Source organism: Zootoca vivipara, chromosome 9 (genome assembly GCF_965207765.1).
Source record: "Zootoca vivipara chromosome 9, rZooViv2.hap1.1, whole genome shotgun sequence".
Classification (NCBI taxonomy): Eukaryota; Metazoa; Chordata; class Lepidosauria; order Squamata; family Lacertidae; genus Zootoca; species Zootoca vivipara.
Window position 1 is genome coordinate 59,673,630 of NC_142592.1, and position 27,995 is coordinate 59,701,624.

At 42.1% G+C, this 27,995-nt stretch overlaps 2 protein-coding genes across 8 annotated transcripts; one reads left to right on the top strand and one right to left on the bottom strand.

The window, feature by feature from the left end:
* Nucleotides 1-466: 466 nt before the first annotated feature.
* On the bottom strand, nucleotides 467-14,678 carry RECQL (RecQ like helicase). 7 transcript variants are annotated; one of them, XM_088652465.1, is made up of 16 exons: nucleotides 14,628-14,678; nucleotides 12,547-12,748; nucleotides 11,724-11,809; nucleotides 11,061-11,255; nucleotides 10,244-10,423; nucleotides 9,734-9,840; nucleotides 8,148-8,346; nucleotides 7,322-7,488; nucleotides 6,430-6,511; nucleotides 6,113-6,261; nucleotides 5,910-6,027; nucleotides 5,673-5,811; nucleotides 4,335-4,426; nucleotides 3,236-3,452; nucleotides 2,681-2,810; nucleotides 467-1,103 (listed from the first exon to the last, which is right to left on the bottom strand). In XM_088652465.1, exons 3-16 carry the CDS (start codon nucleotides 11,740-11,742, stop codon nucleotides 921-923), a joined length of 1,977 nt encoding a protein of 658 aa, XP_088508591.1. In that variant the 5' UTR covers nucleotides 11,743-11,809; nucleotides 12,547-12,748; nucleotides 14,628-14,678; the 3' UTR covers nucleotides 467-920. The 7 variants fall into 7 exon arrangements, with proteins under 7 accessions (XP_088508591.1, XP_034983484.1, XP_088508589.1 ...); XM_035127593.3 differs by lacking the exon at nucleotides 12,547-12,748 and adding an exon at nucleotides 14,011-14,114; XM_088652463.1 differs by having other exon boundaries at nucleotides 14,624-14,678.
* A 280-nt stretch (nucleotides 14,679-14,958) lies between these two features.
* GOLT1B (golgi transport 1B) lies at nucleotides 14,959-27,941 on the top strand. The gene is made up of 5 exons (XM_035128163.3): nucleotides 14,959-15,239; nucleotides 19,864-19,955; nucleotides 21,746-21,924; nucleotides 22,980-23,061; nucleotides 24,478-27,941. The coding sequence occupies exons 1-5, from the start codon at nucleotides 15,215-15,217 to the stop codon at nucleotides 24,514-24,516; spliced, it is 417 nt and encodes a 138-aa protein (XP_034984054.1). The 5' UTR covers nucleotides 14,959-15,214; the 3' UTR covers nucleotides 24,517-27,941.
* Nucleotides 27,942-27,995: the final 54 nt, after the last annotated feature.

The following is a 27,995-nucleotide window of genomic DNA, read 5'->3' on the forward strand; positions in this document are numbered from 1 at the left end:
CTAAGTATCATGGTACCCTTGCCTGAACAAGAATGTTTTTAGCTGGCGCTGAACAGTGCAGTGAAGCTTGAGGGGTTCCATAACTTTACAAGTAGCCGTGTTGGTCTGAGTCGAAACAAAATAAAAAAATTCCTTCAGTAGCACCTTAAAGACCAACTAAGTTTTTATTTTGGTATGAGATTTCGTGTGCATATACATAAGGGTCTGGTGGATTCTGTTTCAGTGTATCTGACGAAGTGTGCATGCACACGAAAGCTCATACCAAAATAAAAACTTAGTTGGTCTTTAAGGTGCTACTGAAGGAATTTTTTTATTTTGTTTACAAACACCGTATGTCATATGCAGGCAAGTCTTCTCTTGTCTCTCCACCCATCGTGGCAGTGAATTATAAAACCACTATTTTAAGGTAGGCACTCCAGTCATCAAGCTGGTCCACACATATCACAGCAGGAGAGGTAGGACTAACTTCGTGGGACAAGAAACATTTTAATACATAGCATATATACAACATTTTTGAGTATGCAAAGTCGTGCAATATCTTAGTAGTCCTTACAAATACCATGAATTGTGTATTATTTACACCCCGACTCACAACAAGATATTCAAGGCAGTATAAGGAGGTTACATAATGGATTTTAAGAACAAAGTCATATTGCCTTATATTTCTGGTGGAAAACGAGAGTCCTACCCATCACCTCCCTGCCCAGCCAGCCATCACGCTTGCGTTATAATCCAAAACAAGGGCTAGGATAAGGGAGACCTAGAAAAACAGTACAATGCCAGAAGCCTGGCGATGTGATGAGTGAGGGCCTAGCAGCCTGGGGGGGGGGCAATTCTGCCCTTCTCCAGCCCTGTTGCTTGCTTGGCATTTCCTGCAGGTCCCAAATTATTTTGGGAGTTGAAAACCAACATACAAATACTCAGGAATCATCGATGAACAGCAAGTCGTCATCATCATCATCCTCTTCCTCTTCCATTTTAAACTTTTTTGCTTGGATGTGTTTCTCTGAATGAGGCGGTTTATGTTCACTTCCCCTTTTTTTACGTGCAACATCCTTTTTCTTTCCGGATGAGCTTCCTAGGCTGGATAATGGAGATTTGACCTGACAATCAAAGCAATTTTTGTTAGCACACATGCTCTCTGACTTCAAACTAGATGTTGAAATTTTACTTCTTTCCCCCATTATCACTTGCAAAAATGCAGGAGTGGCTAATTTGGGGTGGGGTCGGCAAGGTCATATGTCCTTGGACATCGGGGGCCTGCACAAAAGTGGGTGTTGCCAAGTTTACACGCTTGCCCACACAGGATGTACACAGCAGCAGCAGCAGCCACAGGTTCTTGCCCCTCCCCACTCATCAATGTTGAACAACTGAGGAAGGGGCAAGCGGTTCCCTCACTGCGAGAAGCAAAGCTACAGGGAACCAGGCAGAGGGCCTTCTCAGTAGTGGCGCCTGCCCTGTGGAACACCCTCCCACCAGATGTCAAAGAGATAAACAACTACCTGGCATATAGAAAGCATCTTAAGGCAGCCCTGTTTAGGGATGTTTTTAATGCGTGACATTTTAATGTATTTTAATCTTTGTTGGAAGCCGCCCAGAGTGGCTGGGGAAACCCAGCCGGATGGGCGGGGTACAAATAGTAAGTTATTATTATTATTATTATTATTATTATCATCATCATTATTATTACATCAGGCTCTTTGGTTGTCGGCTCTGCTGGGGCCTATCCAGGGTCCTGAGAGCCCTGCTATTAATCTTGTCTTCAGGCATCCTAGCACTGATGAAGCTCTACCAGTCTGTTTTCCACCTATCGTCTCCTGATGCTGCTCCTATTTCTCCTGATGGCTCAGCTTTGATAGAACAGGGCTCTGCAAGCAGTGCCACGACGGGGTGTGGACACCACATAATTTCGCAGCAACTATACTGCTCATTCATGTAGTGCACTCAAAGTTATCTGCACGGAGCCCACACACAATCACACACAAGTAAACCCAACAAAGGGTGAGTGGAAAGAGTACAGTGATCTAGGTGGGTATTAAAAAACAACAACGAAGAACAACAACAAAACAGGCCATGTATAATCCATAATGTCACTGCCGAAAGAAAAATTTCAGCCATAGCAACAAACCCTATTTTTTTTGTTATCGTGGAACATTCAACTATAGTTTGACCCCTCTTGCATGGAGGGGGATCAGCATCAACAAAAACACTCTGCTCCCTGCTCAGAATTATTTTGGACAGAAAGCTTTTAAAGCTCTAAATTGTCTCTCTGTGATTTGTGTCACTTGCTAACACACACAAAACAAGTTCCCATGAAAATTAGAAAAGGGGATGAGCATGTAAAGACAAAGCTACTGTTACTGTGTTTCTCATATTATAAGACACATCTTATATTCATTTTTTCCTCAAAAAAACACACTATGGCTTATTTTCAAGGGATGTCTTATTTTTTTCCTCCTCCTCCTGGCATAGCTGCTGCGCCTATCACTATGTCTTATTTTCGGGGTATGGCTTATATTCCTTGAATGCTTAAAAATCCAGCTATGGCTTATTTTATGGGTATGTCTTAAAATATGAGAAACAGGGTATTAGATGCCTAACACATGATTAAACCTAGAAAAATAAAGGGAACAACAACAACAACAACAACAACAACAACAACAACAACAACAACAAATACCTTAGCAATACTGTTTTTGCTCATTACCACTGGCATCGTGATAACATGAGTCTTGTTTCTCAGAAGATCAGCTCTGGGCCCTATCTTCACGTAGGATATTGTAGCAAATGCTGTGAAGCTGAAGTCTTCCCTGAAAGAAATTAAGCCTTTGCGTATGAGAAGCGGAGAGGTAGAGCAGTTTAAAAAGGGGGGAAGGACTTGACTGAAACACAGCAGAAATGAGGATCATGTTTTATGGATCTTTGGCTTTGGAAATGGGATGGGGCAACATCCACTGTATTTTGGGGTCTATTGCTAAGCCTAGTGCCCCATAAAATAGTTTCCTTTAATTTGCACAGTTAACACTGAGCTAACAGAACAGAGCAGGCTAGCCCCACCAGATGTTGCTGGAACTACAAATCCTGCCATTCCTAGCAATCGGCTATGTTGGTTAGGACCAGTGGGTGTTGGAGACCAATGAAATCTATAGGGCCACAGGTTAGCTGTAAAAAAATTCCTGGTGGGGTTATACAAGACATGGAGGTATGTAAATGGGCTTCTTGTTTCAATACTTACTTCAGGTACTGCTGCAGTATCAAATGGGCAACAATTCTCTCCAGTGCATCACGGGGAAGCTTGGGAGAAACAACATCTACTCCCAGTTTTGACAAACCCTTCCCTAACCAGGCATCAATCAGCTTCAGAGGAGTGAATTTTTCTCTCATTTGGTCCACTTGCTTTAAAATATTGACAAGATCCCGGCAGTGCCCTGTCACATCCATCTTCTCAAATGCTAAGCGTCACCAGGTGGGAGGAGAGATGGAAAAAAACACAAAAACACAAATTGTTAGCTGCAGGAATTGGAGGGACCAAAACAGGCATCAAATTCAACCTACCCCAAGCAGGCTTCCACATATGAAAAACCTCTAGCTTTGAACCTCTCAACCCATAGCTGGAGGATGCGGGTACCTACTGCCATTAGCAAAGCTTTCTCAGTGAATGGTGAAGCCAAGCTAAAGGAAACGAAAAGCGTGGGCATTACAGTGGTACCTTGGTTCTCGAACTTAATCCATTCCGGGAGTCCATTCGACTCCGGAAACAGTTCGAAAACTAAGGTGCGGCTTCCAATTGGCTGCAGGAGCTTCCTGCAGTCAAGCGGAAGCCGCGTCTGAAGTTTGGCTTCTGAAAAATGTTCGCAAACTGGAACACATACTTCCAAGTTTGCAGCTTTCGGGAACCAAAACGTGCAAGTACCAAGGCATTCGAGAACCAAGGTACGACTGTACCAAGAATGTGGCTCTCTTCAGCATGGTACACTCGCCTTCCTTGGGCCAACCAACCTTTCGGAAAAATTGTTGGCATGCATGTTAAAGGTAAGTTGTAACTGAACTGTAATAACTGAGCTGTACAAGTTGTTCCTTGGTGTGAGCACCAAGTCCCACCCGTGTGGGTGTGGCCTGACGCAAGCCAGTGCGGCTGAAGAAAGGGGCACTTGCTGTTCTGCAACAACAGCCAGTCATGGGTAGCTTATGCTCAAGAGAGCGATTGCCTTCCTCAGCACAGCTGGCGCAGGAGAACACAAATCCTTTGCAATGCACTTGGGAGTGAGCTGCACTAAGAGGGAGCCAGTCTGGTTTATTTCAACCCTTCCAGGTTTGAAATCTTTTTCACTTACACTCCTCTCGGCAGCAGTTATCACACATTTTGTTGCAGTTGGCGGAGTCCCAGGCCTCGTCAAAGTGATGTGCTATGAGAACTCGGCGACACCTGCAAATACAAATACCTGGGGTCAGGAAGCAACCCAATGCATGTGCTCCTATTGGAAGCCTATAAGACAACGGGCAGAGTAGACGTTGCAAGTAAGACGTGCTGTATTCAATAACCGAATTGATGGAAGAATGTGGGATAAACAAGTCTCACTGAAATAAGTCTATTAATTTGAATAGCAGCTTAATTTCTCTGGAACTCACTGCCTTTCAGCAATTTAAATTCACTACAGACATTTAGTGTGCACTTGAAATATATAGATCAGGCACCCCCAAACTGCGGCCCTCCAGATGTTTTGGACTACAATTCCCATCATCCCCGACCACTGGTCCTGCTAGCTAAGGATCATGGGAGTTGTAGGCCAAAGCATCTGGAGGGCCGCAGTTTGGGGGTGCCCGATATAGATTTCTGAGGAGGAGATGGACTGTTTGACACATGAGAGGTAGATTCCAATTTTCTGCGCGCAGCCCTTAATATGGAGTTACAGAGAGAAACAACAGTGTAAACGGACACATGGATACAGCCCATACAAGCCTGTAGTTGTTACTTTTAAATGTCTGAGATATTTCTGCAGCTACTAAAATATGAAAAGTGAACATGATGGATATTTTCTGAATTGAAGAAACCTGTTACCCTGGAAAAATTAGGTTTCCTTGCTATCGAGTTTGGATTTTCTCAAAATACTGGCAGTTCTGATGCAAATGTAGCATTGGCACTCTGAATACCATGTTTTTGCAAATAAGGAGCCAGTCTCATCAGTAGGTATCTATAGGTCTAGGCTTGACCTTGTTGACCTGGGAAAACATGGTGCTTGGCATTTAACTTTTGGGTTTTTTAAAACAAAAACAAAACAGAGATGAGATTAACATTTATTAAATTTATACCCTGCTCTTCCTATCCAGAGAAGCATAGTCTAGAGGCACAAAACATTCAATAGCAAAAGTTATTTCTGCAACCACTTAAGACTCTGTTGGACTGCTGAGTTAAAAATATATATCAAAAATGTCAATATATTGGCAGACAGCAAAAGAGCATAGGATGCCTCACAGGGCAAAAGGAGACCCCAAGACCAACTGCACAACCCTGCTTTCCTTAAAAAAATTCACAGTAAATAATATATTTGGAGGCTTGGTATTTTCGGATACTAACTTCAACACCCTGGCCAACACCGTATTTTACAGTAAACTGAAGAGAAAAAAGTAGCTTAAAACAAAAAAAGGGGACAACCTCAGACAAAATCACTTGCCTGCTCATGTTGTGGCAATATGAAACCATGTCATACAATTTTTGTTGCCCGACGTTTTCCATCACCACCATTGTGCTGATTCTGAATATGTCCCCAAAACCGTAATATAAGATGCAGTCAGCTTTCTGGTCATCCCGACCTAGAAGGAAATATTAAGAAGCAGATTTTTCTTCCCGTCAGAAGCATATGTATGAGAGAACATACATCTACCTAGAATCTCATCTCTGTTGAGCATACCTGCACGCCCGCTCTCTTGGTAATAGTTCTCCATGGATTTGCTCATTGAATGGTGTATTACAAACCTCACATCTGGTTTGTCGATTCCCATGCCAAAGGCAACAGTGGCCACTACCACCTGAAACACAAAGGCAATTAGGATCATCAGGACATGAGGGACGCAAGTTGAATGAAGGAAGTTATGGAGTTCTCGCACAGCTCACCTGAATGTCGTTGGCAGACCATCGCTTGTGAACTCTGCTTTTATCTTTGGGTTCCATGTTGGCATGGTAGGCACCTGCTTTAATCCCCAGCTTCTGTAAATTCATAGTAACCTGTTCGGCATCCTTCTGGGAAAAGCAGTAGATAATTCCTGTATCAAAAGAATTTTATACCATTGAAATCAACAAATGGGCTCCAAGCTATGCAGTCCTTAAGCAGGGCTTGGGAAGACTTGGGAGCGCTACCTTACAAGAGGTGGTCTCCTACAGATGCTACCATGCTTTAAGAAGTCAGCACTCATTTTCATTGCAAAGTTCACCTGAAAGGCCTTTGTATCTTCCGTTGATGAGTTTAACTATGTCCTCAATGAAATTCTGAGCAGCTGGTGGCTTTTGTCGAACCTTAAATGCATATTTTAGAGAAACAGGCATTCAATAGCACACATATACAAATTAAAATTTTCATCTCTTCAGAAAGCTGCCAAGTGATTTTAGCCTTGTGTACATCTTGGAACAGAAACACTCCCTGCTATGATTGGTTGAGGCCACCTTAACTCAGTGTTCTGCAAACATCAAATCCCATCTCCCAACAGCCCTTGCCAGCATGACCAATGGCCTGGGATGATGGGAGCAAAATCTGGGCAGCTACATCTCCCCACCAATGCTCTACAGTGCATCTCGCCCCAAACCCCTTGTTTTCTTTTTGAAAGAAGGTCACAACTCGGAAGTCCAAGCTCATCTGGTCCTGGAAGCAAAGAAGTGATCTGAGCAAATCTGCTTATTTGCATGTATTTGGGGAGGGACTGAGTTAGTTTGCTACAATGGAGCCAGATCCATATTTATATGCACTTCTGAAAAGCAACAAATCATTCCAGACTCTGCCTTTTAATTCCCAACATTACAGTAGTATTTAAGAAATTGAATTGGTAAGTTTTGTAGAAAAGCATGCATGTGCCCAACATGACTTACAACAAAAGCAACTGTGACAATGAAAGTTTATAAATGAGACAGTTTAGTGCATTAGGTGTGAAATTGTCCAGAATTCATGACTCCCTCCAGTACAAGAATGGTGGAGTTAAACTAAAACTCTCTATGAATATGATGAAACCAGCTTAAATCCTACACATCCATGTTTGGTTTCTTAGCGAGCTTCTCAAATATTCCTAGAAAAAGCTATCTTCCCAAAGGCAAGAACAGACTCAACAGGGATACCTCATAATATAGGTTGGGCCGATTAAATGATGCCGTGAAAGTGATGCACTTCTGAACGCAAAGAATTTTCTGAGCGTCCTGCAGAACGTGGCTTGTTGCAGTTGCTGTCAACCCAATCAATGGAGCATTAGGAAATTGCCGCTTTAAGATACCAAGCAGCTTGTAATCTGAAGTGGAAGACAAAAAAGCAGGAATATTTTAAAGATATATAAATAAAACCCCTAATATTTGCTGCCACTATATTCTGTCTAGCTCTGCTTAAGCTACTTGTAAGTGACAAAATCATTTTGCAGTTATGAACTAGGCAAATCTCGACACTGCAGAAATTGATCACCTTTTTTTAAAAAAAAAAGAACACTTTTTTAAAAAATCCCTTTTAAAAACAACAAACGGTAATGGCAGATACAGTGGTACCTCGGTTTATGAACACAATTGGTTCCGGAAGTCTGTTCATAAACTGAAGCGTTCATAAACTGAAGCAAACTTTCCCATTGAAAGTAATGGAAAGTGAATTAATCTGTTCCAGATGGGTCCGCGGTGTTCATAAACCGAAAATTCATAAACCGAGGTTTTCATAAACCGAGGTTCCACTGTATGTTTCTCTGAAAAGCAGTTTCCCCACCACCACCAATATTTCCATGTGACAGGATACTGCAGCAGAGTGATAGATGTGGTCCAGGGAGGGAGAAAGAAACTTGGGCCACAGGGAACTGATAAATGCAACTAAAAAAAATGAAGTGAGAAGAGCAAAGAGGCTTAACAGTTTCTAGTGGAGAAGAGGCAACGTTCTCCCTGGTAACATGAAATTCCTTCTAGACAGACATACCAGGCCTGAAGTCGTGTCCCCACTGGCTACAACAGTGAACCTCATCCACTGCAATGCGCGTAAGCCTTCCTGCTTGGTAAGCTTTTTCCAGCTTTGACATAAACATCTTGCTTTTCGCAATCTTCTCTGGGGTCACGTAAATGAGTTTCAGTTGCGAACTGCGAGACAGCATTTCAGCATGAACCCACTTCACGTGTTCCTATTTGGGAAGAAAAAAAAGGGTGCTTGGCACACATGCCAGGGGGCATCAAAATGACAGCACAGCGTTAATAACCAACAAACCGCTATTCTCATCTCCCAAGCCTTTGCCTAGTTATAAAAATCTGTGGCCATTTAAACTGTGGGGGTATTGTTTCTGTTTGTTACTATATTATGCATTTTTGTGTTTTTATATTGTAAACTGCCCTGTTAGCCTTGGATGAAAGGCAGTAAAGAAATTATTATTTCATCACAAAGCTTTAGGGTCACCTAACAACTCTGCTATTTATGGGTCAAATCAGCCTGAGTGACAGCCATAGGTAAAACAAAAACTGAAATAATGGGCTAATGCTGCCAATTTCTTCAAAAGTCCAATACAATGCAAGCAGCACGCAAGGGCACAAGATTAAATCAAGTTTCAATCGAGTATTATTAGTACAAAAAGAAAACAATAAGATATAAACGCTGACACAGAAACGTCAAGATATCTGCTTGACGTTTGGTTTTGGCTTCTGTGTCAGCGTTTGTATATGGTTCTCTTATTGTTTTCTTTTTGTACTAATAATACTCGATTGAAACTTGATTGAATCTTGTGCCCTTGCGTGCTGCTTGCATTGTATTGGACTGAGTGACAGTCATGGCAAATCCTCATTCCATTTAAACAAGACCTTAAGAAAAGTGAAAACAGCAGTTTCCTTTCTTAAGTACTCCTTGCAAAGTGATAAGATAACTTCTCTTGGCAACTCAAAGACTTGTATCAGTCCTGCACTTGGTTTGCACCAAGGAAGAACAGACAATGCGAATTGTACAGAGATACGCTGCTTATTTGGTTTTAAAGCTTACTGGTGCATTTTATGGTGTGTCTTTATTGTTGCAACCCACCCCGAGATCACTTGGAAATGAAGGGTGGGATACAAATTCTACAAATATGTAAATCTAGAATCCCATCTCAACAGACAACCTCTGCTAAGGATAGGAAAACCCTTCTTATCTCAATGAGTTCCTATCACATGGCTCCATATACCTGGCATACTGGGGGCAGCAAGTAGCCTTCTAAGTCAAAAGTTAACCTTTCCAGGACAGCAAATCCCATTCTAGAATTTAAGCACAGAACCCAACCCCACTGAGACTGTGTACAAAAGAACAGGTGAGCTGAACCCCTTCAATATCAACATTCTAGAGAGGGTTTTCATGAATATTCTTTTTCGGAGAATTTTTGCCCTCTCACATGCAACTTGTACAAGTCATATGAATAAACAGAAGGACATCAGTCACTTGTGGCCGCAGCTTTTTAATATATGAGGTAAGCATGTCAACATTTCTCTCAAATGCCAAAGACTGATGCCCATGTTTGGCAGCCAGCCACTTTGCTGGGGAGCCAGCCATACCTTGCTGCTTGAGGCGTTTAGTAAAGTCGCAGAAACTCCCAGCTGCTCCAACATCATTAGCTGGTCTTCCATTAGTGAGATCAGAGGACAAATCACAAGTGTGAAGCCTGAAATGAAAAATAACCCCTCGTCTCAAGTCACCAGAAAAGTTCTGTTTCAGCACATGTCAAATAGCAGGATTCTCCACACACACCTCTAATGGCAGATATGTCTAGCTTCAGTCACATTGAGGCCACGATTAGTGCTAAAGACGATCTGTTATCGGTTACAAATATACAGTAAAACCACAACTTGACTTGAAAGGCTAAGCTCTCAGCCTCAAAGGACGTCATTTGCAGGACTAGTCACCTTGGCAAGCAGATACGACAAAAGAGGTAGGAAAACTGCCTTAACCATGGTTTGCTCTTGCAAATTCACCCCTCCTCCTGTAGCCCCATATAACTAACAAGTTATGGCCCAAGTTGAACAACTTTAACTAATGTCATTTTGCTTATAAGTACAAGTACATACCGTCAGAACATACTGCTGGCAGCTGGTAACACAGACTCTTTCCCCCTCCAGTAGGCATGACAAGGAATACATCCCTTCCGCCCATTGTAACATTGATTGTTTCCAATTGCAAAGGCCTAAATTTTCGAAGCTTAAAGTTATTTTGTAACGCATCTCTGACTTTTGCAGACCATGGAAAATCTGTGAAAATGAAATAGCAGCTGTACATTTAAAAACAACACTGGAGTTCATTTGAACACAGAAAGTGTTAAGGGATTGCCCCACTACCACCAAGGTGTAACAGTGAACATTGTCTTCCAAGTTAACTTTAATCCCCTAAATTGCAAGCATTGCCTGCATGAGTGTACATAGGTCTGTGGTAAACAACAAAAGAGCCTACCGTGTTTCTCATATTATAAGACACGTCTTATATTTATTTTTTCCTAAAAAACACACACTATGGCTTATTTTCAAGGGATGTCTTATTTTTTCCTCCTCCTCCTCCTGCCGCGGCCGGCATTGCTGCTGCGCCTATCACTATGTCTTATTTTCGGGGTATGGCTTATATTCCTTGAATGCTTAAAAATCCTGCTATGGCTTATTTTATGGGTATGTCTTAAAATATGAGAAACAGGGTATGTCTACTCAGAAGTTAGTCCCACTTAGTTTAATGTGACTTACTCCCAGGTAAATGTGTGTAGGAATATAAGCTACAAGAAACTACCTTGCTGCAAAGTAACATCTCATGCTTTTTTAACAGCAAGCAACAGTAATGTCTTGAACTGTTCAACAACAGTTTTCGTGACAGCCCAAGGATTTAAAAATAGTAAGTGCTGACCTTCCTTGTTCCAGTCTTCCGCTGCTGATTCAATATCTTTGCTGCTCCCGCTCTCTGTGTCAGAAAACTGTTTTATTTTCTTCTTTAGCACTGTCTTTTTCTGAATTAGCTCCTGCTGATGTTCAAGAAGTTCTTGTACCTGGATCTCCAGAGCCTGCAGTTCACTGTCAACAGATGCCAATTCCTCTTCCAGCACTAAGGTAGAAAGATTGTCATGCATTCTAACATATGTTTGTTCCCTTGTGTTAGGCTACATTAACCCACCCCAGGACTCAAAAGGAGTTTAGCAGAGTCTTTTTACTCTTCCTATTAGGAACTCTTCTTTAAACCTTACTCTAAATCAGGAGAGGGCATCTTCTTTGGCTGGTGGGCCCTCTCACCCATCCCTTCTTCCTGCTGGTTCCGTTTGAAGAGAATACTGCTTCATGGGGCTGAACTCCTGAGCTCTTATGAAACTTCCATGCCCAGCTCTTTATCCCAAACTACCAGGTCTCCCAAGCACTCCCTTTTCTATTCAAGCAATTTGTTATATAGCCAGAACAACAAGCAAAATGGCCCATGCACACAAGTTTTATCCAGAAAATAGATGGGGGAGGAAATCAGAGGAACAACATAGGTTTATTGTTAATGGAACAAATAAACTGTAGCCAAAGATCTGGTTACCTGACAGTGTTGTTGTCATCTTCAAGGTTAGAAAGGCACCTCACCTGGTAAAATATTGACCAAAGCAATTTTCTAATAATTTCTTTCTGTAAAGGTAATTTTGAAAGCATATTATTAATTTTATGAAAGCCTGCAGGCAAGCAGAATAGCTTCTATTGCAGAAACTCTGCGGGTTAGCACCATATAAATCTCTTTGGGATGTAACAGCAGCCATGCAACAGAAAATGCAGCCTTTAAACAGAGAACAAAACACTTCCATCGGTACGAGAAAGAGCAAAGCTAAGATCCCACTCCAATATGGAACCACACTCATTATGCCATTATTGTCCACCTCCCATTTCTATAGACTCTAGTCACATTTTTTTTCTTATGTAGGTATAGGATAGGCTCATGTTCAAATTTCCACTCACCCACTGAGTCTGCAATGCCATGTATGCTTATGTTGGAGTTCAGCCCCATTAAACTCAGAGTATCAACATGCATCGGATTGTATTGCTCATGATCTAGGGCCAGTCACTCATAATTTATTACGAGCAAAATTCATACTGCCCTGATCTCAGGGACAAAAAGCCTTCAAGGTGCCTTTTGCAGATTTTTGCTTTCGACTATTTTTGCCCATTTATACTTGGATTTGCTTAGCCCACAGATATAAAATTGTCTTATCGTTATGGAATATATTTTAGCCACTAGAGGGCATCACAAATATACAGTGGTACCTCGGTTTACGAACACCTCGGGTTACGAACTTTCGGTTTACGAACGATCGAAACCCGGAAGTAAGTAACCCGAGGTTTCCGAGGCCACGGAAGCGCTCCGGTCTTACCTCACGGGTAGAAAAGGTCTCCCAGCAGCAGCAGCAACAGCGGCTGCGGAGGAGGAGGCAGGTGGAGACTCCCGAGCCGCTTCATGGTGGAGACCCCTGCTGCAGCTCCCGCAGCCCCTGCATGACACAGCCTCTCCCCTGCTTGGCGAAGGCCCAGCCTCGCGGAGGAGTCGAGAGAAGCCGGACCTTCACCGTTGCGCCCCTGCGGGGTGGAGAGAGACGTCGGCACAGGGTCAAGAGAAGCAGCCGACGACGAGCCACACCGCGAGCCACCCCGGCCACTCCTGGCACCTGGTGGTGGCGGCGGCTGCTCTGAGAAGGAGGAAGGTCGCCCGCTGGCACCGCGGAGCGAGAGGGACGGAGAGCCGCGGCCGCCGCCGCGGCGCAATGAAACAACTCAACAAGCCTCTCGCCGCTTGCCAAGCAGGGGAGAGGCTGTGTCATGCAGGGGCTGCGGGAGCTGCAGCAGGGGTCTCCACCATGAAGCGGCTCGGGAGTCTCCACCTGCCTCCTCCTCCGCAGCCGCTGTTGCTGCTGCTGCTGGGAGACCTTTTCTACCCGTGAGGTAAGACCGGAGCGCTTCCGAAGGGAAACCCCCCCCTCCGGTTTTCAGCCTCCTTAAATGAGCACAGCGCAGCGTTTCCCATTGTCAGGAACGGATTAATCCACTTTCCATGACTTTCAATGGGAAAGTTTGCTTCGGTTTATGAACACTTCGGTTTATGAACAGACTTCCGGAACCAATTGTGTTCGTAAACCGAGGTTCCACTGTACACAGAGATTTTTCTGAAACTGACATGTTTTATGTATGACTCGTCCTCTTACACAAAAGTACAGGAGTGTTTTGTACATCTTAGAGACTGATAAATTTGTTATTTAGTACATTATTCATGTTACACTGCTATTTATTTTACTACAACCTCGACTGCATAAGAAAACTTACTGTTGAACTGTTTATTTTATAAATTATTTATTTTTATATAGAGAAACTTATCCCGTATAAATTTGTTACTCCTCAATGTGTTTTGATTACAAGCTGCCTGGGCAAAAAAAAAAGCAGAGTTTGCAGGGGCAGAGATGTCACGATTGACAGGTAACATCAGGCAACTGTTAAGGGGGCCACCACACCCACCGAACATGAATATGTTAGGGATGATGGGAGTGTTGAATGGTTTAAGGTTCATTATTGTTTCACAAGAAGTGTATCTCTTTAAAAGCCAGAAGTAAATGGCATGACCTAATTTTGCAGCTGTGGGGCAGTACAGCAGGTACTGTTAAGTATGTGTCAATTAAGCTGTGTCAGCAATTGGATATAGTATATAACAGACAACCCCAAACTTCGGCCCTCCAGATGTTTTGGATTACAATTCCCATCATCCCTGACCACTGGTCCTGTTAGCTAGGGATCATGGGAGTTGTAGGCCAAAACATCTGGAGGGCCGCAATTTCCTAATAAGAACTCACCCCTCATAAAACCAAAAAGTCTTCCCAGCACCAGCTTTTCCAGCATATCCCCACAGGCAGTTGTGAATCAATTGTCCTGCTGGATCAGTCTTCGCTAACTCATGCTTAACAACAGAAGAGACACAATAATTTGGTATTGTTACTGTGATTAAATTGGTATTGTTGTAATGAGGCTATTCTTGGTATGTAACTGAAAACTAATAAAAATTATTGTTTTTTAAAAAACACAATAGAAGAGGCTGGAGGCACACTGTTAGCTCAGTCAGTTGTTAGAGCATGAGACTCTTAATCTCAGGGTCGTGAGTTCAAGTACCGCATTAGGAAATAAATAAATCCCTGGACTAGATGGCCCTTGGGGTCCCTTCTAACGCTGCAGTTCTATGGAAAGCGAAACGGGATGGAAAGGGAAGAGAAACAACACCAGGCTAGAAACACAGGAAGCTGCCTTACTCTGAAGCGGACCTTCGGGCTCCCCGGGGTTTAAGACGGGGGACAATTCCCAGGCTCAGGGACTGTACCTTCCACAGGGAGAGCAGGCGTTCCGCCCTTCCCTCAGACCACTCCACCCATAAGGACGAGGCTCTTCCCAGCGACTCCCTCCGCCGGCACCTACCTACCCACGAGCGAACATCCCTCACTCCTCCGTCTCTCCTTCTCCTGAAGACACTGCGGGCTCTCCTTTCCCCCCTTCGCTCCGCCCACTCCCTCCCTTCTCGAACTCCCACTTCCGGCGCAGCCAACCCAATCGCCGGCGAGCCGCACTCTCTCCGGATTGGCCCGAGGCCGGCCCGCTCCGCCCCTTTCCGCCCCTAGCCGCTGCCACGCGCGCGCTCTCAGTACTCCTCCTCCTCCGTCGTCGTCGTCATCCTCATCTCGGTGGCTCTGAGGTGGAGGGCGGGGAGATTGGAATAAGCCGGGCGCTGATTGGCTCAGCGCGCCCTGCCCAATGGGACGGCGCTTTGGTTCGTTGGCGGCGGCGGCGGCGGCGGCAGGAGCGGCAGCCGGGAGGATCCGGCAGCCTGAGCTGAGGGAAGCGAGGCAAGGAGAGGAGGGGCTGCGTGTTTCCGGAAGACGTGGCGGCTGCTGCTACCGCTGCTCGCTACTGAGGCGGCTTCGTTCGTCTGGTCGCTCTTCCGCCGCCGGCTCCCGCCTTTCCCCCTAAGAGTCCTGTCAGCGCGCACTCCGCGCTGCTCCTGCCGTCGCCATGATTTCCCTCACGGACACTCAGAGTGGGTGAAGGGGTGTGTGGAGGGGCGTGAGGGGAGGGGAGGGGAAGGAAGAGTTACGGTTGTCTTTGAGGGGAGGGGGACGGGGGCAGAGTTATGTCACGGACCGGGGAGGAAGGGGCTGGGGGAACCCTTCAGCCAATGAGTCGCCCACCATTAGTGTCATTACAGTACTATTATTAGGGCCACTTTGGTAGGGGGAGTTCAGGGGTGGGGGTGGGGGGACGCCCCTCTCTCCTCGACAAACCCAAAGCACACGCTTTGAGCAAACATTGCTGCTGTTCCCGAGAGAGAGAGAAATATAACTTAATATTTTCAGGTTTGGGGAATAGAGCAGCAGCCTTGCAAGTTGGGATGCTGTTTAAAGATAGCAATAGGAATGTGTTTGGGTTTGTGGAATAAAGCAGCCTTGAATTGCTCTGCTATTATATAGTAGGTCACACCAGTTAGCTCAGATGGTTAGAGTGTGGTGCTGATAACGCCGAGGTCGTGGGTTTGATACACGTGCTGTTTATTATTTTTATTTCTAGATTTATTAGTTGCCTGTCACCCAAATGGGCCACCTGCCTACCTGCATTGCAAAGACTAGAAGATCCTTGGGGGTCCCTTTCAACTCTACAATCATAGGATTCCGTAGTTATTAATTGCATTTATATCCCACCTTTCCTATAAGGAGCTCAAGGTAGCCCATGTAGTTCCTCAGCCCACCTTAGCCTCACAAGAGCCCTGTGAGGTACTGGTAGGTTAGGTTGAGAGTGAGTAACTGGCCCAGTATCACATACTGTGATCTTCATGGCTGAGTGGGGGATTTGAACACTGGTCTCCCAGGTCCTAGTCAGCACTCTGCAACCGCTGCACCACACTTGTCATGAAGTTCCCTAAGCTGAGGGGATGACCTGAAGCTAAGCAGATCTGGGTCTGCTCGGTGCTTAGGCTGCCTGGGAGCCGTATGTATGCCAGCTTGGGTTCCATGATGGGAGAAATGCCCATACTTCTCTCCTGTTTCCAGCCTGCTTAGTTTTTAAACTGAGCACTTGGGATGGACGGAGTCCTCTGACCATTCTCTGCCAGCCTTCTCGTTCTCCTTGTCACCTGTGACTGCCAAGCTAGTGCTTAAATACAGGGTGCCAATAGATGTCCCTACAAAAATGGCAGCAACGTTTTTTTAAAAAAAAGAAAGCTTGAGAAAGTAACTTCTTGCTGTATTTTTGGAACAATCAACATCTCAATATATTGTACATGTTCAGGTAGCTGGAAAATGTTAAATTAAAAATTGAACCATGTGAGAAAAGAAAGTTAAGATGATAAGAATGTGGGCAAATGCTACATTCATTTAGAAGTTAAATGCCTTTGGAGAAAAATCATTAGGTCGGGGATCTGGCATAGAATGCTTTGGGGAAGGTAGAATGATGGGGCAGAGGAGTGTAAGAAGTTGGGAGTTTCAGTAATGTCTGCCTGGAGCATAGTTGTGGTTTGGAAGTCTACTCTGACAAATGAAATGCAGTTTGGGAGTTGTACTGCAGTATGGATTGCCAAGATTAACAGAATGGGCAATTTCTCATGTGTGAAGTTTGTGGAAATTCATTTGCCCAGAGGACAGTAATAACCCTGGTCTTCCCAAATTAGTGATCAAGCTTTAGTATAGTGACAGCAGAGGTTCAGGTGTGTTATAATCAAAAACATCAAAGCTATAAAAATACTAACAGCTCAGAATGGTATATACATATTCCTGATACAGTTTTTAATTGTTTTGAACCTTGGGGTCCTTTCCAACACTACATTCTCTGGCACATACTAGGGAATAGATTTTTAGAAGATTTCATTATAGTTTCCAGAGAAACTGCTGTAGTCACCTGTTCACCATACTTCTGAATTTTCTCCAAGGCCATTCCCAAGTAGAATTATTGGTGTAGGTTTATCTGGCTGTAGTTCAGTACACCCTGACTCGGAAGTAACCCCTCCTGAACTAAAAGGGGTGTGTTTCTGAGTACACATATATTTTACACTGCCTGCAGTTTAAAAAACTTCAGAGGAGCAACCTTTTCTATGCAGTGTGTGATTCTCTCAGTTGAACAAACTAGTACTGCATTGGTTGATGCTTTATTCTAAAATAAATCTATCCCATTATTACTCATAGATGTTGCATAATTAGGAGGCGTGCACTATTAATGTGAAAGTGAGATTTGTGATGCAATGACACAGTTGAGGCATGTTGAAAGAAGCGATTTCATAAATATGAAAGCCCAAGCTAGCATCTGCTTTGTTATGCCAGTTAAAGCCAAGATTTAAAATTATGCACAATTGCCATAGAGGCATCTTTGTATGCTTCATTTCTGCACAAATATCTTGCATAGTCATGTGAGAACTAAAGGAGTGTTCAGAAGCATTTGTATATTCTTATTTAGTCATGCACTAAAACATGACCATGTTCCTTATATTTAAATGTTGGCTTTTTCCCTGAGGGGAGATCATAAGCGTTGGATTGCTTTTTGTGGTACAGCAGTAATTTAGGTTTATTGTAGAACACTAGTTGGTTGATGCCACTAAGGATGGGGTGGTCCTCAAAGAGGAAAGTGATGAAGCTTAATTTTAATTGTAGTTGGTTATTTGTGGATGGCAAAGAATGTTGGAATAGTGTGTGTACTATTGCTGCATAGAAAAATAATATCCTCAAAGCACTGCCTAGCTCAGGGATGGCTGACCTTTTTTGTGCCAGTGGCCATACTGACCCACAGCTAATCCTCAAGCTGAAGTGTAAAAGTGGGGGTGGTCATTTATTTATTTTTAGAATGAACACAATTTGAGGGACGCAAACACTTTTGGCATTAAGAGTTTAGGAACAGGAGACCTTATGGCTGCTGTCAGTAAACAATGCTTTTTTAAAAAAGTAAGGCATGGGGGCAGCGGAAAGAAAACCTTTTGGCATCATGTGATCACAGTGGGGTTTTTTTTAATGTAAATGTTGGTGTTTCAGAGGGCTACACCTCAAAAACATATATTTCTGCATTGCTCCAATACATAGGTCAGAGAAGGTTTGCATCCCTTACCCCCTTAATCACTGTTTTTAGCTTTCAGCAGAACCGTGATTTGACAAAAAAAAATGGGTATTTTGGGTTGGGACTTGCAGGTTCCGTCAGGGGCTTGCTTACCTTTCTTCCATGATTTGAGTACCGCCACCCATGCCCCCGGCTGCTCTCCACCCCATTTAGATTTTTTGATTGGAAAAATCAAAATAGTTTAATTTTTTTTCTTAGAGTATTGGTCCAGACCCTCTGTTAAGAGCTGTTCATAACTTTTCCAAGACCAAATACATGATCCATCTCATTTTTGTTGTGATTCATAAAGCAATTCATTAGTAATTTTAAAAAACCTAGTTCTTGACTGCCATTGTACAGCTTTTTAGATGAGATAGTGACTGCAGAGGCTTTGAATTTATCCTGTAGAATATTTGGACTGAATAAAACTTGCAAAAATAATCTCTGGCTGAAAATGAAATCCCATTTCTTTTAAACGGAGATTTAGCTTTCTGGTGAAACTGATACTTATAAGTTATTCAGCTTATTCAGTAAAGACTATTTCCATTTTGCTGCGGGCAGGTACTGTACATAAATACACTTGACACTAATCCTCTGGGGGGGAAATCCCTTCTACTTGTTGCCGATGTCCCTAATAGTGCAGCCTTTTTGTTTCCAGAAAAAGCAGCAGTTTGAAACAAGCTTCTCAAATTAATGTTTCAAACTTCACCACTTTACTTATCTCCTCTTTAATCAGATAGGTTTGTGTGAAAGTCATACAAGTAGGTAAAGTGGATAAATTATATCTGTTAATTGTGTACATACATATACAGTCCTGTGGCTAGCAGGTGTTCAGTCCTTTTTCCAAGGCATGCTTACTGTATTGTGCATTTAGGAGGGCTTTGAAAGAGGAGAGAAGACATGACACTTTTTCTTTAAACAAGATATTGCCAATTCTGTTTTGAAAGAGAATCCACTGGATGATCTGTTTTTACTTCGATCCTGTATAAACTGCATCCTGGTTACTCTCCTGAAGAGATCATAATACAGTTACCAAACATAATAAATTAATTGTGTTGTGGGTTTGAAGCAGAAAACATAAGGAAAAAGTATGATTACTGCTGAAGCTCTAACCCAATGTGTTTGCTCATCTACACTTACCGGTACCTTTTGCCCTGCGCTTTCTAGGCACAAGTTCTTATTTTGAAGCTCAGTGTCCAAGTACTTTTCCTTTCACGGATTCAGCGGTAAAGAGTGGATTTTCGTGAGGAAAGCTCCAGGGCTAAAAAAGCAAAAGCACTCAGACGCAGAGCTTTAAAACACAGAGTTATGCCTAGATACAGTGCATGAAAGGAAGTCTGGATGAGCCCAGAGTAAAATACTTGATGGACCCTTAGATCCAGCAAGAAAACTCTTATGTTATGAAGCAGCTCCCTGGATCATTGCATGTTTCCTGCCTGAAAGAGGGCAAATGTCGTGTGCAGTTGTGGGGGAGAGCTCGTTTTAAATACACATTGGCGAATGTTGTGACCGTAGGTTGCAAAAGAAAGTTCTGTGTATTTTATTATTATGTGCTTTTGGCTACATAATACTAACTCTCTTTTTTATTGCAGAAATTGGAATGGGTCTCACAGGTTTTGGAGTGTTTTTCCTTTTCTTTGGAATGATCTTATTTTTTGACAAAGCACTTTTGGCTATTGGGAATGTAAGTGATATTTTGCATGAGTGATATTTACATGAATTGTGAATGTGCTTCTCTCTGAATATACAGTGTAGTGGGATGGATAACCTTGAGTCGGGGAAGTTAAATCTTGAGGAACACCTAGTCTACAGTGCACTAGGGAATCATAAGATCACCTTGACGATGTATAGTTGAGGAAGGTGTTGTAGCTTGGTTGAAGCTTTCCTTTCTACAGCAAAGTGTTCTGTGAAAAACGTTGAACAGTCAACAGCTTTGTACCCTGGGTGGTACCTAGCAATTCTAAATGTTTAAAACATCTGAAAACAAACCAAACATCCTCAGAACTAATATTGTCTAAGTCTATAGAAAAAAATTACTTTCAACCACCAAACACTTTGATGAACAATAACATTTTAAACTGCTGCCTAAAAATGAATGAGAGGGACAGACACACTTCACAAAGAAGGGCATTCTACAAGCAGGTTACTGTTATAAAGAAGGCCCTGTCACAGATCAGCACTCAGGAGGAGCAGCACCAAGAAGGCTTCATTTATCTCATTTAATTGAGTAGAACATTAGGTTATGGAGCCTTAAGCACCAGCCTGCCGCCTAATGAGTTAGCCACATTAATTAGTATTGTAAATATTTAATTTCTACAAATAGCTAAAGGTAGTGAATTAAAAGTCTCTATAGTTAAAAGGCTTATTTCCACATGGCAGTTGGTGCAGCTTCCATATGCCAGAAACTCCTTTCTAGATAAATCTTTGATTTCTAGCTTTTCTTTATCACGAGGATGCACTCACAATAAAAGTGTGTATTTTGTTGTGATAAATATAGGATTGATCAAACTGATTAGAACTCCCTATTCAATACGGATTTCAGAACCTCGCCAGTAATTTGGGTTTCAAAAAATGGTAACAGGGCTGACCCTGCAGAATGGCAGTAGATCCTTTGGTCCAGTTAGACTATCATTACAGTGGTACCTCGACTTACGAACGACTAGATGACCGAATTTTTTGACTTACAAATGGGGCAAATGGCCCCGCGCTTACGAATGTCTCGACATCCGAAAGGAAACCGCGGCGGTTTTAGATAGGGATTTTTCGACTTACGAATTTTTCCGTTTCCAATGGCGCTTTTTGACTTACGAATTTTTCGACCTATGAAGGTGCCTTCGGAACGGATTAAATTCGTAAGTCGAGGCACCACTGTACTTTATTGTTACACTTCTTTCCACCATGTTTTAACATAGTTAATTACCACCCTGTAGTTGTTTTGTAAGCTTACAGTACCATTGTTTGGAACTAGGCTGAACGCTTTGATGAAGTCCAGGTGCATCAGTTTTTTCCCCTGCTTGATTAAATCACAAACTTTTTTTCAATGTAATGTCCGTTTTCCAGCACAAATTGTTCTTAAAGTCATGCTACTACCACTCACATTAAGTGCTTACAAATTAATTTATTTGCTGCAATGAAGTCTGCTTTTGTATTGTGCCAGCATTGTGAAAAATCCCTTTGACACATTGACGCTTCCTTCCAGAGTTAATTAGTGTCATAGTGGTAACAAGAGACTGCATTCTGGTTTTGGACATCTGTTTTTTGTTTTGTTTTTAATGTTCTATGAATACCCAGGGTGGAATTCAGCTAAGTCTTACTCAACATAAACCCATTGAAAAATTGAAATGAATATGAGTAAGTCAGGGTCATTAATTTCAACAGATCTACTTTTAGTAAAATATAGTTTATTGCCATCTTTAAAATTTCTGAAGGTGTGCTCAAACACTTCTGTATTCATTATGATTTTTTTTTTTGTAGGTTTTATTCGTGGCTGGCCTGGCTTTTGTGATTGGTTTAGAAAGGACATTCAGATTCTTCTTCCAGAAACACAAAGTGAAAGCCACAGGCTTCTTTCTGGGTGGTGTACTTATAGTTCTTATTGGCTGGCCCTTGATAGGAATGGTCCTTGAAATTTATGGCTTCTTCCTCTTATTCAGGTAAGATTTCTTTGCTGGTCTTTGCTTTTGTTTTGGGCAGTAATGATTTTTTCTAATGTGGAGTGCTTTTGACAGCCAATGAAAAAATAGTTTTGTACATGACAGGTTGTGTGTGTGTGTGTGTGTGTGTGTGAGAGAGAGAGAGAGAGAGAGAGAGAGAGAGAGATGCATCAAGCAGAACACTTGAGGAAATTATTCCATCATTCAAAATTCACCATCCAGTCTTAACAGTTTTGCATTGACACCAGTGCAAATGCTACCAAGAATTACCATACCTCTTCAGCAGGAATTCAAAACAGGGTTTGAAACTGGTTTGTTAACCAGGAGCCTGGTAAATGCCAACTACTGTTAGTTAGAGGTAGTATGTATGGCTCAGGTCAGCAAGGGGGGATTCTCAACACAGGGACAGAAGCATATGAATCAGTGTTGTTGCATTTTGATTGCATCTGTGATGGCTCATTCACACAAGCTGACACTTGATGCTGCAGACATCAAATGATGAGCATGTATGGGAATCCCAGCAGAGGTTAACCAGAACAAAAGCATTCATATGAATCCCTTAATCCTTCTTTGTAAGAGATGTATCAATGGCAGATGCATAGGTTTGCCTTAGGACTGCGGTTATTAATCTTACTCCACTTGATTTGATATTTTACTTCTCATGCTCTTTACACAGCAATTGCTTTTCCATATAGAGGAAAAGAACCTAGAAAGTTACCCTTGGATTGGATTCTTGCACATAACTTATTTCTCACATAACCATGCTGCTTTGTGTACAGTATATGCAGGTATACTTGCTGCAAAATTAGATTTATGCCATCTATATATGGCTTTCATGCATTTTCCTATAAGAAGCTGTTTCCATGTAGGAAGTCTATTGACATTTGAAGTTGCCTGAAATGTATAAGGATTTTGTTAAGAGTATATTACTTACCCTGAAAGGGGGTGGGGGAGCAAATGCCGTAAGAGAGAGTGTGCATTTTTGGGTACAAAACATGAGCAGTTTGGGTTGTAATGCTGCCATATCTAACCTGTGACACTTTCTTTATTTAAAGGGGCTTTTTCCCTGTGGTGGTTGGTTTTATTAGAAGAGTGCCGGTCCTTGGATATCTCTTGAATTTACCTGGCATTAGCTCAGTAAGTATTAAAACTAATTCACATAAGCTTTGGGATCCCTGCTCTGAAGTTCCTAAGTTGTTTGTCCTGTTTGCCAGCCCACTTCATCTGTAGACTGTAGGAAGTGAAATGCAGCACAGATACAATAATTGACTTTTTAGTATTTTGAGTGTGCTAATATCTTAAAATATTTTAACTTATGTACTGAAGAGCATCTTTGATTTTTTTTAAAAAAAATAAAGTTGCACACACTCTTTAAAAGAATCTGGGGCAGTGGGAGGTGCATTGCCTTCTTGTTCTTTTGTGCAAAGACATGTATTCAACATATGAGCTATCACATTCCTGAATGTGCAGCATATGTGACTCTGTGGCTCACTGACTGCTCCTACAAGCCACTCAGCCCCTGTTTTTGCCATGCTGTTCATTATGTTATAGCACATACTTTTTTAAAAGGCCCATTCATGTAAACAAACATGGTGTCCTCCTTGTGGGTGCTGCCGTATTTGTTTGTGCCTGTAATGGCCAGCTTTTTTTTTTGCATTATGCATGCTTGAACATATGTGGTATCATAAGCACAGTGGCTGGAATTTGATCATAGGCAACTCAGTCTCGCTATAAACTGACAGTGCTAAACATTAGGTGTATGTGATTGCACAGTGACTTCTGAATTCATTGTGGCCACAATGGTTTTAGGGTGGGGTAGAAGCAATTCTATCTCTGCTCCATGATGTCCCTTTTCTGCCTGGTAGTATACCCTTTCACAGCTTGTGCATCTAGCTTATGCTGACGCTGTAGTCGCAGCATCCCCACCCTAAACACTTCCTTGCCAATGCCATAATTTGTAGGGTTGATCCAAAAGCCTTATCAATATAGATGGAATTTTTTTCTCATGTTACATCTATTTAACCATTGTTGTGTTCAGTCCCTTGATAATCTGGCTTTACATCTTTCTCATTCTCGGTCTTTACGAATATCATTTATAAATCGGTTTTCATGGAGTTAAATCCTTATTGAAAAGTTAATTGTTGATGTTTTCTTCAAAGCCTGCGTAGGCTCAGGAGACAGTCCCCAGTAATGGTTAGTTGAAAATATCATATTCAGTCTATTAATGCATGAATGGCTGATGTTTATATTTTTTCTTTGGGTTATTGAGCTAACAGTTTTTTATATTTGCATTTCTTTCTGGTTTTTTTCCCCATTCTGTTACATCTTCATGTTGCTCTGTGTCAACATAAAAACATACCATGCCTAAACACTGTTGCAGTGCAAATTGCATTACAAGGTCTCCCGTGAGACCTTGGTGAGTACTATTTGAATCTGATCACACCCAGCCATCTACTTGAAAGCTCAGCAATGCCTACATGTTGTTTGAAGTTGTTTGCACCTTAATTACTCTCTCTCCTCTGCTCCCACCCCCTTTCTCTCTTTTCCTGGCAGCTTGTAGATAAAGTTGGAGAAAGCAACAGCATGGTATAATGGCAAGTGTGACGAAGACTGGTTCTAAACTTAAAATATTATTTATAAGGTCCTTCTGAAGAAAAGATCAGCACAAAGATTCTCTTGTGTACAGAGGCAAAGTTTGTAACGGTCCTGACGTAAGTTTTTAATTTACACCATAGTCTGCAAAATACATTTTTAGCAAAGAGCAAGTGTGCAGCCAGGACTTTCAGCACCAGGAATTCTGTGAATTGAACTGAAGAAAAAGTCATGGGGAAACCCATGGTATTAAAACTGTTCAAGACTACTTAATGCTTTTGGGATATGAGCTAAATGCAGCAACTTCCCCCATGGAACTAACAGTGCCTGTAACTTTTACCTCCTACTTTTGAAGGTGTAGCAGAGCAAATAGGAGTCACCCTTCTCTCTTTCTTCCTGCCAAACTTCCTCCCCTTTCTCGAAAGAAGGTAAATCACCCCTCCTACATTTTTTATTCTGCTGAAAGCAAGAGTTCCCGTAAGCATGATGCGCAGTGTGTTTTAAGATGGATTGCCGTCTTTACTGTGTGCGATAGCAGAGGATTCCACTGCACGAACATGCCATATAAACCATGTAAATGTGTGGCTGAAATACTGCTTTGTAGGAAAATGTTTAAAGCCAAAGGTAAATTCAGATTGGGTGTGTATTTACCTTTTGGAATATGCAAAAACTAATTATTTTTTGTACTAAACTTCAGTCTTAAACTACTCATGGTTTTAATATCCATTTAGTTTGGCAGGGAACCAATTTTACACTCCTTTTTGACTGGTTCTCCTTGATACATGTTACATCTATTTATCACAAAAAGGATAGAACCCTTTCTTACTTAATACGTTTTGTGTGCATCATGTTTAGCTTCTGAAAGTTTAAGTTTTAAGGCTCAACACATTTTATGAACTCAGACCTCCTCAGCTAGCCGAACCTCTGAAAAGACACTTCATTCCTGAATATTCCTGCTCTCTTGTCTGCAGCTAATGTAACATCCTGTTTTGTACACTGGCAAAGCACCTGGTTATGTCGCAAAGGCACTAAGATTTGGGCATCCTATCCTTGTTTTAGGAGAGCATGTTACAAAGCTAATTTATTATGTAAATAACTTTTTCTGAAAACTAAGTACAAAAACATTAAGTATGCTGGGAGGAAGTCTTGGAGAATTGTATTATAGCAGCATTGATCAAGTGCCACATCTCAAGGCCGTTTTTTTAAAATTGCTGTGGATTAATTTTTTTCCTATCCCAGCATTTAGGAAGGATGCATATTTCAGCACCTGAAGAGTTTCTGGGCCACTTCAGACATTCCACTGAAGTGGGAAGTGTGAATTGACTTATACTGGGACAGAACTTGCTTTGTCCCCATTGCCCCGAAGAAGATGCAGATATATAATGGAAAGGAAGCGCAGCTATTTCTGCTTCCCACCATGTCTGTGGAATGTCTGATTGTGGCTCTTGTACAAATATCTAGATCAAACTGGTGTTTGTGGGCAAAGCTGCATATAAGCCCCCATGAGGATGAACATCTATCAACTGACTTGCGTGACTGATTTTGAAACACTGGTATAAACCACTCTTGTCTGCTAATGACAGAAGTAGCCATTTTAATCGAATGAGTGATTATTTAAATAAACATTTTTAGTTGTGGTAAGCCAGTTTTTTAAAAAAATACTTTGAAAAAATAATTGATGCTTCTGGTTGAAAGAGCAATCTTTGCATGAGCTTCCCCATTTTGCTCGTTTCCTCTTGAAGAAAGAAAACTGTCTCTTAGGAAATGCAATAGATTTTTTGGGGGGGGGTTTGCCAAAAAGCGCTGAAATTGGTTTTCTTCAGTCCTGAAGCCATTTGTGTACCTCCATATCAATCTCACTGTGACAGATGTTGCTGCCTGTAAAAAAAAATGGTTCTGGGGTTCCAGCTGCAATTCTGAAAAAATATTAGAATGCAGATCCTGTTGAATCAAATGGGACACGCTTATGAAATAAGGTTTTGCAGCTCAAACTTTTTTCCTGGTGCTGTGTATGCACTACTGTTTAAGCAGAACACCTCTGGCATATGCTTGATAATCCTCACATGCAGGTTTAACTGCACAGGAGTGCATTCGTGAGTCATTCCTGTATCTGAAATCAAATAACCCATATTTGGGGCTACAAGGGATACGCTTAAGCTTTGGAGCAACTGAGAATTCATACATCATTCCTTGAGCTGTAATAGGGGCCTGTTCAGGTGTTGCTTTGACTTTGGGATTCTACCTAGGAAGAGTTCTGGAGCAGGTCTCAGATTTCGGTGTTCTCTTCCTTGCCCCTCACTTATGAGGAGTAGGAACTAAATGGAGAACCATCTATGCTCCTGATTCAGCCAGGTATTACCAAGTTAGGGAGCTCCTATGTTCAGATAAATGCCAAATTTTCCTCCTCTCTTCCTGCAGTTAGGGGAACAGGAGGAAACTGCTCCTGCTGGGTACAATCTCATAGAGAAATACTGTCTAAATGCACCCTTAGATTAATCATGCCCATGTCATGTTCTCATGGCTCTGGTTTCTGGTTTCCTTGCAAGTTGGACGGACCTATGTTGTTAAATAGTGAATGGTGGTACCACTGTAGTCCTCTAGAAAGTAAAAGCGAAGACAATTGAATTCTTAAAATGGCCCAATTTGATAGAAGTCCTGCCATTTTGTGGCAAGCATTGCGTTAATCTTTAAGCGCCTCTTTAAAAAGACAGCATGGGCAAAAGTGGTCAAGACACACAAACCACCCAGTACAATTCTTGTTTTGACTTCCCACAGCCCTGTGTGATTAGAAAGGCATGCAGATTACTTCTGCACACAAAAATTGTTGCAGGACTTTAAGAGTGGGCAGTACCTCTCTCACTGCCCTTTGGCAAAATGGAAAGTTTTTCAAAAGTAGGCTCCCTTCTGACTAATATGCTGAGTTCAGGGGATTCCAAAGATCTATGTTGGAGCAACATCCTGAAGCTTCTCAAGGCTTTGACTTGTAATTGGTAGCAGAGATGGGCTATGAGCAGAGCATAAGACCTGCAATTTTTAAGGTAATGCGCCTTGGCAAATACAAAATATATATATTTTGTGATGTTGGTATTATGATAGAGGTCAAAATTAATTTGTGCAAAGTTGGTATTATGATAGAGGTCAGAACAACTTCTTAGCCTTAAGGCCACTATCCTATGTCTTTTACTTGGGAGTAAGCACACTGAACTGTGTGGGGCTTACTTTCAAGTATGACATGCATAGGATTGGGCTGCATGTGTTGTATTCTTTCGCAGAAAAAAAATCTGTAACAACAAAATACATTTTATCGCATTTAAATGTAATTCTTTATTGCTGCTGTAAGAATCACATGAGAATCTTGTCCTGGGGGAAAAAATACTGTAAATACACTTGTCATACCTTGAATAAATGGGTACTTTTTCTATTAATCGGCAATGGTGTCCTCTTTTAAATCTTACTACTTACGGTAAATGTTGTTTTGT

Coding starts and splice junctions, on each gene's coding strand:
- RECQL (XM_035127595.3), bottom strand. Junction 7,489..8,147: donor GGGACACGACTTCAGGCCTG/GTATGTCTGTCT, acceptor CTTCCACTTCAG/ATTACAAGCTGCTTGGTATC. Junction 6,512..7,321: donor GGCCCAACCTATATTATGAG/GTATCCCTGTTG, acceptor TATGCATTTAAG/GTTCGACAAAAGCCACCAGC.
- GOLT1B (XM_035128163.3), top strand. CDS start 15,215: ATGATTTCCCTCACGGACACTCAGA. Junction 15,240..19,863: donor TTCCCTCACGGACACTCAGA/GTGGGTGAAGGG, acceptor TTTTTATTGCAG/AAATTGGAATGGGTCTCACA. Junction 23,062..24,477: donor ATTTACCTGGCATTAGCTCA/GTAAGTATTAAA, acceptor TTTTCCTGGCAG/CTTGTAGATAAAGTTGGAGA.